This window comes from Manis pentadactyla, chromosome 3 (assembly GCF_030020395.1).
Source record: "Manis pentadactyla isolate mManPen7 chromosome 3, mManPen7.hap1, whole genome shotgun sequence".
Classification (NCBI taxonomy): domain Eukaryota; kingdom Metazoa; phylum Chordata; class Mammalia; order Pholidota; family Manidae; genus Manis; species Manis pentadactyla.
The window spans coordinates 70372721-70381355 of NC_080021.1; the positions used below are offsets into that span (position 1 = coordinate 70372721).

The 8635-nt window shown below is 47.7% G+C and overlaps 2 protein-coding genes across 6 annotated transcripts in view; both read right to left on the bottom strand.

Moving 5' to 3' along the window:
* The window catches only part of ADHFE1 (alcohol dehydrogenase iron containing 1), a 30460-nt gene extending 24981 nt beyond the window's left edge, over window positions 1-5479 (bottom strand). Inside the window, exon 1 of one of the 5 annotated variants that reach the window (XM_036886231.2) lies at window positions 5379-5479. In XM_036886231.2, the coding sequence (XP_036742126.2) occupies window positions 5379-5437 (59 nt within the window). In that variant the 5' untranslated portion in view covers window positions 5438-5479. Of the gene's footprint in view, window positions 1-359; window positions 539-5310 lie in introns of those variants that run through there. The other 4 variants (XM_036886235.2, XM_036886233.2, XM_036886234.2 and 1 more) reach the window with 4 other exon arrangements.
* Window positions 5480-6854: 1375 nt separating this feature from the next.
* Window positions 6855-8387, bottom strand: RRS1 (ribosome biogenesis regulator 1 homolog). Its single transcript, XM_036886237.2, has one exon. It carries the CDS (start codon window positions 8259-8261, stop codon window positions 7164-7166), a length of 1098 nt encoding a protein of 365 aa, XP_036742132.2. The 5' UTR covers window positions 8262-8387; the 3' UTR covers window positions 6855-7163.
* Window positions 8388-8635: the final 248 nt, after the last annotated feature.

The following is an 8635-nucleotide window of genomic DNA, read 5'->3' on the forward strand; positions in this document are numbered from 1 at the left end:
TACCCTCTGGTTCAGCCCACCCTGTCTATATTAGCTGGCTCCATTTCCTTGCCTCCCACACATTCCTTGTCCCCGAAAATCTGCCTGCTGTCTCCACAAGTCACAGTTTTCTTGCTGTACCCTCCCCTCTTACACCTCCCAGCACCTTGCTGCAGCAGCACTGAACGCGTGGGCCACCCCCACCTTGGGTGGGTGAAATGTTCTTCCTGGCTTCTAGGGCTCCCTACTCAGCTGGGTTTCTCTGATTATTCTTTTTCCAGCTTCTTTTCATTCTACCCATTCCTTAAGTGTTGGGTTCTATCCTGGGCTCACCCCTCACCTTTTATAGCCAGCCATGCGTCAAGGTCCCAAATATTTACCTGTCCAAATGCATCCATTTCTCTTGGGCCCTCTGCCGCTCTCTAGTTATGGCATCATCTCTTGTCTGATTACTATGGTGTTCCTAACAGTTTTCTCGCAGCTCCGCCTTTGCCACCCTGTGGTCAGAGCCATCTTTCCAATGATGTCACTCCCTTGTTTAAAATTACCTCAATTACCCTCATGGCTCCTAGGATAAAGTTCAGACCTGGCTCTGCTTCACTGGCTTTGCAAACCTCTCCAGTCTGGACCCTCATCTTGCTCCATCTCTGGGGTTGACATCCTGGAAAATCAACTTTATTCTTCTCCTTTAAGTTCTTTTTTGCCTCCAGAACCTTGTCCTTGTTATTTCTTCTGCCTGGAACATGTTTCCTCCTCTTTTTTCTGGGTAACTAGAATCCTTTCCTAGGTCAGTTCAGATGTCACTTCCCTTGCACAGTCTTCCTTCCCTAAGGCCTAAGGTCCTGAGTAGACACCCTGTCACTGTGGTCTGCAGTACCATGGCCCCCTCTTCATTAAAACTATTAGCACACTGTACTGTTGGTGCTAGTTTCCTGTTCCATCTGCCTCTGGAGTGTAAATTTTGTGATGGCATGGCAAGATCTACATTTTCTCACAACTTTATCTGCAGTGACTAGCATAGTGTCAGGTATAAGGAAAGGCCTTAATACTGATGGAATGAATGAGTAAATGAATAAATAAATGAACGTAGACACTTTAATTCCTCTGACTTTCTTTTCTCTTTTCCTGGTGTACCAAGATACAGAACCTGACCTGGGGTGGGGAGAACAGACTATGGACTCTCCTACCTTCTTAGGATAGCCTGAAACCACTGATGGGCTTCCTGATTCCCCATGAGAAGCAGAGAAAACCACACTTAGAGCAAAGTCCTTATCTATCCACTTCTGGCTCTGGCCTGGTTATTCTGACTTCCCTCCTGATATCACTGATAAACTGGCCATACTTTGAGCAAAGGCTAACCCCTCCTCCGTGCACTACATCTTATATACCCAAGAACATCACTACCAACGATCCTTTTTTCGCCTGTCATAAAAAATTCCCTCCCAGTAGATCTTACCCACCAGCATAAAATGTTATTTTTCCCATATTATATTAACAAACAACCTTTTCTTGTCCCTCCTCCCTCTCCCAATGCTACCTCCCCCTCTGTCCTTGCCTTTAGCTGACTATGCCTGCTCTCTCTGCCCTCTCTTCTTCCATTCTCTCTGAAACCTTTCCCAGTCAGCCTTTGCCCCCAGCTCCTATGACAAGCTTCCCAGGTCACCAGTTTCCTGCACGTTGCTAACACACCACTCAGTCGTCAGTCCAGGCCTCATCTGACTGGACCTGTCAGTGGCATCTTCCTCTCCCCTTCCTTCTCTCTGGAAACACTTTCTTCCCTTGGTTACCAGAACCATACTCTCTGGTTTTCTTTTTACTGCACTGCCTGCTCCTGGCCCAGTTTCTTTTCACGCTGTTGTTTCTGAATGCCAGAAAGTTTCAGGGTTCAACTTATGGACACTTTTCTTTCCACCCTAACTCCCCAAGTGACCTCACTTGGTCTTATGGCCTTGATTGAACATCTTCTATGCTGATGATATCCAAATTTATCTTTCTGGTTTAGACCTCTCGCCTGAACTCCAGATTCAACTGCCTACTTGACACCTCCACTTGAATGTCTATTAGACGTGTCTCACATTTTCCCCGCCTAGGACTCACTTCCTGATCTTCCCTTAAAGTTTCTTCCCCATCCCAGTTTAACGACAACTTCAGTTATTCAGGACAAAAAACCTTGGGGTGCTCTTTGGCTGCCCCCACCTAGTCCCCAAAGTCTCTGACCTCATCTCCCCATCATAACTCACTCTGCTCATCACCATGTCCTGAAACCATGCCAGTTATGCTCCACCTCCAGGTACCTTCCCAGAGTCACATGGCTCCCTCCCTCCCTCCACTGGTCTTTTTCAACAGTTGCCTTCTCAGCGAGTGTGGTGGGTTGAGCTCCTCAAAATATTTGGGTTCTAATCCCAGAACCTGCAAACATTACTTTATAAAGCAAGGACTCTGCAGATGTGATTAAATTAAGGATTTTGAGACAGATCATCCTGGATTATTTGGGTGGGCCCAAAATGTAATCATATGTGCCTTATGAAAGGGAGGCAAAGGGAGATTTGACACACAAATAGCCAATGTGACCACTGAAGCAAGATGCCAAGCTGCTGGTTGTGAAGATGATGGAAGGGGCCACAAGTCAAGGAATGCAAGGAATGCAGCTCCAGATAACAGATCCTCCCCTAGTGCCTCTGAGGGTCTAAGTGTGCCCCTGGCTTATACATGATTTTGGTCCAGTAAAACTGATTTTGGACTTCTAAATTCCAGAACTGTAAGAGAATAAATGTATGTTTTAAGCCACCAAGTTCATGGTAACTTATTAGAGCAGTGACAAGAAACTAATACAGTGAAGTCTTCTCTGACCACCTTTTCTAACATTGCATCACCTCCTCCAACCCCTGTGTCCCCTTCACTTTCTCTTTCTCTTCAATACCTGTCAACATCAGATATACTCTAAATTTTCATACTAGTTTATTGTCTGGACCACACTCTGTGCACCCTTAGGCTCAAAGGATGTCATGCTGTTTTGTTCCCTGCTGTGCCCTAGGGATGAGAACACAGCAAATCTGTGGTGAATGTGATGTCCCCTTCCCTCCTGGCTTTCTCTCACCTTTTTGGCCACATCTCCTATTTTTTAATGCCGGTTCCTTTTCCTCCATCCAAAGTGCAAATCACTTGCAAATCCAAATGCCTAAGGAGGCTGGCCGTCAGTACAGCTGCTGTGTGGAGTGAGGGTGGCCTCTGCTGGGGTCCCTCAGGAAGCTGGAATGCTTGCCCTGTACCAAGGAGGTGGCCACCACTTCACCTAAGCTCTGGCAGACTTCCTCTAGATGAAATGTGGGCTGAATGATGCTATTTCCCAGTTTTCTAAGATTTTTATCTGAAATCTCCCACTTTTAAAATGCTTACCTTATTAAAGAAAGTAAACATGTGCAGAACAAATAAGCCCCATTTTGCTACTCCTGCCTTAACAATGCTTCTCCCCAGGCCTTCATCCCTAGCCCTTTTCTTCTAGGTTTACATTTGCCAAGGCCTTTGCTTCTACATCCCTGCTTTCAACTGTCCTCTCTACACATGAATGAATCCACAACCTGCTCCTGAGCTCCAGAACAATATATTCAATTATATGCTGGGGTTCTTCACCTGGACATACTTGAGGCATGTCCAACTCAAAGTGCCCAAGACTTGTTATCTTTTCCCAAAAGCTAGTCCCCTTACAGTCCCTATCTTGGTAAATGGTCCCCACTGTTTACCCTGATGACCCAGCCAGAAACCTCAACTTCTTTGTCTTACCAACCAGATACAAAATCCTGCTGATTCTCATTTCTCATACCTAACCCATATACCAGCTGCCTGTCCTTCGTGCCTAAAGCCATCACTTTTTAGCTAGAGCACTACAATTACCTCTAGTCTTTCCACTCCACTCACCACTGCCACCAGAAAGCTCTAACTTAATTCTAATCTTGCCATCTTCCTTTGTCATGGTTGCACGAAACCATTCTGAAAACATGTTCTACGTGACACTGGTCCAAGGGATATGAATTGTGTTGCTTGATAAAAGAGTTCCATGATGACACTGGTTTAGAACCAAATTTAAATATAGCTAACCCTTTTTTTCTTCTCCTGCAGGACTTCTCAGAGCCCTTCATGTGCTAATATATATCTTGACTTTCCAAGAGGGCTATGCAGCAGTGAGTAGTTTCCCAATTCTTTTTTCATGGAGCATCTCAAGGTAATGTCTCACAGTGAGAACTATTGCTTCCCTAACTTTCCATTAGCTATAGGAAATAATTCAAATTCCTTAGCAAGGACTGAGAACAAGGATTGTGAAACAAGAATATCTGGCTTCAAATCATGGCTGTGCCATTTGCTTAGCTGTGTGACACTGGTTACATTATTTTTTTCCCCCCATGCTTTTGTTTCTTTATATGTAATAGGAAGATAATAATATGGTATGGAACAGGGTTGTTGTAAGGAATTGAAGTTACTATCAAAGTACATATAAACTGTAGGACAGTGCCTGGCACATGGTAAGTGCCCCATAAATGCTTTTTTCTTATTCCCAGTCTTTGACCATCTGTTTCCCATCCTCACCTCCTATGAAGGTAGGGCCTGACTTTAACTTTTAGATTCTGATCTACATCGCTTGCCTCTGGTGCTGCCATGCTGTCGCCTGAAATTCTTCTCTAGTCCCCTTATCTCCACCTGTTAGCTCAAAATTGTCCATGTTTTCCTAGGGTGACTGTGCACTTACACATTCAACAAGTATAAATCAGGGGGCTACTAGTACCTGCCATTTCTGGAGGTGCAGTCAGACATGTCACAACATTTTAAGGCCCTGACTCCCTGCACATGCCCGGGAGTGAAGCTCCAGGTGATCTCTCACATTCACCTTTCTCTTCTACACAAGGAGGCTGCATTCTGCACAGGTTTTACAAACCCTGTCCCCCTCATCCAATTCCCTACTAGATTTGAAACTGCTCCAGTCTTGAAATTTTTGTATTTTGTATGCCCAGCACCTATAACAGCTTTGGGCACATAACATACAACCAATACAAACGTTGATTGAATATGTGAGTTTTCTTGGTCACTGTGCCAAGCCCCGCCACTGCCTGTGACATGTGAGGAAGCACTGTTCTCTCTAGGCCTTAGTTTCCTCAACCATAGAACAAGCAGGCCACAACGTGCCTCACCGCGCAGTGCCAGGCTGTACCGCACACGCCGTGACAACGCCATCCGGCCCATGCACGGTTCCACGCACAGCGGGCGCGCACTGCGGCACCTCCTTCCCCAAGTTCTTGAAAGTGACCCTAGGAAGAACGCGCGGGGCCGGACGGGGCGTACCTAGAGGAGCCGCGTGGGCACCGCGGCATCCTCTGGTCCCTTGCCCGCCCTCAGGGCCCCGAACTCACGCTGCTAGCTGCAGTTGCTTCAGCAAGTGCGCGACCCGCGCGCGGGCGGCGGCGGCCATGGCTGTAGCCTGCAGCCCCGCCTCCGCCCCTCTGCGGGCCAATCCGGGCTGCCGCCCTATCCCCGCCACCCAGGTCTGGAGCACTGGCTCTCCTGGGGCCTAGGACTGTTTTCCCACGAGTCAAAACCTTGACTGCCCTAGCGGCAACGTCCCAACAGCCTCCTCTGAAGGTGGCCTTATAAGGGTGACTGCTCTGTGGGGTCTTGGGTACTACTTCCTTAAGTCTCTGTACTTAAAACCCTGTATTTACTGTTCGGGACATGGGGAAAGGGAGAGAAACAACGGCGTTCTTTTTGCACTGATTCTTTTAAAATTCTATGTTGCCTTCTTAAGGTATTTTCAGTATAAATTAAGGTATTGCATTTAAACTGTTTTAAGAGTAAACGAGAATCTTGCCCAAAGCCCAAGGGTCATTTTTACAGGGCCAGTGCTGTGTCCAACTCTTTAAAACCAAAGAGAAAAAAACAAAAATGCCCAAACAAAACACTAACAACAAAAAACCCTGGACAGTTGACAATTTAAAGTATGTTAAGTGCTCTATAATGGCTTGATTTTGGATGAAGCTGTAAATGGTTCCATCAGTAGTTTAAACTTTGCATGATCACACTATGCCCCTATGAAAAAGTTAATCAGTGATAGCAAAGCCCAACTTTAATCAGAAAGTATTCTAAGACAGTAACAATTGAACATCTGTGTTTTTAGTAACCTATGAAATCTGAATTTTCTTCCATAGCAATTTCTAAATGTAATTTATAAAAATGAGACACTTAAGACAAAACTCCGTTTTAACTTTCTACCAATTGTCACCACAAAATGCAGAACAGAGTGGCTTTCAGCACTGTACAGGAGCACCCCCACCATCCCCCTCGCCGCTGGATTCTAGAGCCAATATGAATCCTTTTCAAGAGATACTTATTTTTACAAAGGAGTTATAAATATTTCACCTCCTCATCAAACGAGTTCAGGTCAGTTTGACTAATGGATCAAAAGACAATAATGTTCCAATTATGGATTTTGTGGGTTCCTTTCTTTCTTAACAGCCTCTACTTGAAGCTTTAAAAAAATGTGAGGATGTAAGTGTTGAGAAGGATTTAAATATTTTCTGGATTAATGAGGATTATCACCATTATATAGTGAAGCCCAGATTTATCATTTACAGTAAATGCTTAAGTCTTTTTTCAGAGATACCAGTTGCACTACACTTTCAATATTGTATCTCATACCAAAAGAAGTCTGAGTTTTTCTAATAAAAGCGGGCTTACTGAAATCATAATTTAGCTGCTTTATTTTTTTTTAAGTAAATGAAAATAATCTGTACCAGGTATCCAGGTCACGGGCTTTAGATTTCGACCAATAGACAAAATGTTAAAAGCAACATTAGACACTTTAATAATTACACAACCTTCACAACAGTCCACCCGGTTTTGATAAATACACAGGTTATAAAAATAATGCAGAAATCAAAGTCCTGAAGTATGAACTCTCCCGCACACAATATTCAAAGTTAAATAGAAGAAGATAGCTGTTTAAAAATAGAACTCACTGCCAGTTTTGACCAAATTCTTTCCCCAATTTTTATGTCCTCAAATACACCCTTTAATCTCCAGCCAAAGTCCTGGAAGTCCAATTTAGTGCTACCTTGAAGGCAGGGCCACCTTCTGCATCCTCCTACAGTACCTACAATTTAACATTCAGTGTAGTTTACAGGCGGCGCCGAGGGTGAAATTTACTTCCTCCTCTTTCCTCCTTGGCGTGGCCCTCCTTTCCTTTTGCCACCTAAGCCAGGAGGTCCGGAATTCACCCTGCCTCCCAAGCCCCCTTTCCTTTTCCCTCCATGCCTGGAAGGACCCCCATATCTCTTTCCTCCAGGGCCCTGTCGGCCCCCCTTTTTCTTGCCCTTCTGGCTCATTTTCCTCCTCTTGGCTGCCGCCTCCTGGTCCTCCTCCCTCATTTGCTTATTGGCGGCCCTCGTCACATCCAGCTGAGGCTTTTTGCTGTTCATGACTCGCAGCAGTTCCAACTGGCCCTTTTTCTCTGCTGCAAAGTCCCCGAAAAGTGGCTGGAACTTCCTTTTCTTGCCGGAGCCCCGGGGGACCTTCTCCTTGGGCAGGCGCTCCTGGAAGCGCCCCACGGAGGCGGTGGAGACCTTGGCCACCTGCATGGCGCGGCCCAGCTCCTCCTTACTCTGGTGTCCGGTAGGGTGCATTCCGGCCGCACTGGGCAGCTGCATCTTATGTGCGCGGGCCAGATTACGTAGCCGGTTCAGCTCATTCTTGGCCACCCGTTCTTTCTTAGCCTGAATCCTCTTAGCGAACTGGTCCTCTAAAGGGTCAGCACCGCCCGGCACCTCGATCAACCAGTCCTTAGTATTGTCGCGGGCGCGCTGGTAGCCCCAGCGGCACCGCCACTGACCGCTCACCTCGTCCCACACCAGATTAGTCTTCTTTTTGGGACGGATGCCTTTGAGGCGCGCGAACTGTTGCCAGCGTGTAAGCGGCCGCGGCCGGGGCACCGGCTTCTCGCGCGGCAGGCGCGTGGTGGGTTCCGGCAGCCGCGCCACCAGTGCCTCCTCCACGCGCTCCGTGGGCAGCTGCCACAGCTGGTTGATGAGCAGCTGCGTGTTGTCTCGCGCCAGGGCCCGCAGCTCAGCCTCAGGGGTGGGCCCCGCGCTCCGCAGCCCGGTTGGAGGGTTCCGGTCCGAGGCCAGTAAGTTACCCAGGTCGAACTCCAGTTCCAGCTCCTTGTGCACCGTGATGCGCTGCAGCTTCTCTGCCTCGTCCCGCCCGGCCTTTGCCAGTAGCTCCTCCACACTCTGGCCCTCCATGACTCTAGCTGGGCTCGCTCGCTCCAGGGAGAAACGTGAAATCACTCCTCAGCAAGCGCGGGCTCAAGCCCGAGCAACACAACCACGTGCGGGCGCACAGACGCTCTGTCCGGAAGAGAAGGCAACCTTCGCTTCCGGGTCACCCGGAACCGGTTCCCAGTGCGGGCGACCCGAGGAGAGGCCAGCAGAGGGCAGTGTTGGAGAGCAGATGGGATTGTGGCTCCAGCCCCGAGGTAGGCGGTGTGGGTGCCAGAGCCTAGACTACAAATTCCGGGGCCTAACTGCCTGTGTGGCACACAGGATGCTGCGGCGTACATTTACAGGGCCGCAGACTCGGGGGTGTCCCGGAGCGACCGTGGTACATTTTCAGTATA

What these genes read in the sequence shown, in the direction of transcription:
- RRS1 (XM_036886237.2), bottom strand. Translation starts at nt 8,261, where the DNA reads ATGGAGGGCCAGAGTGTGGAGGAGCTACTGGCAAAGGCCGGGCGGGAC.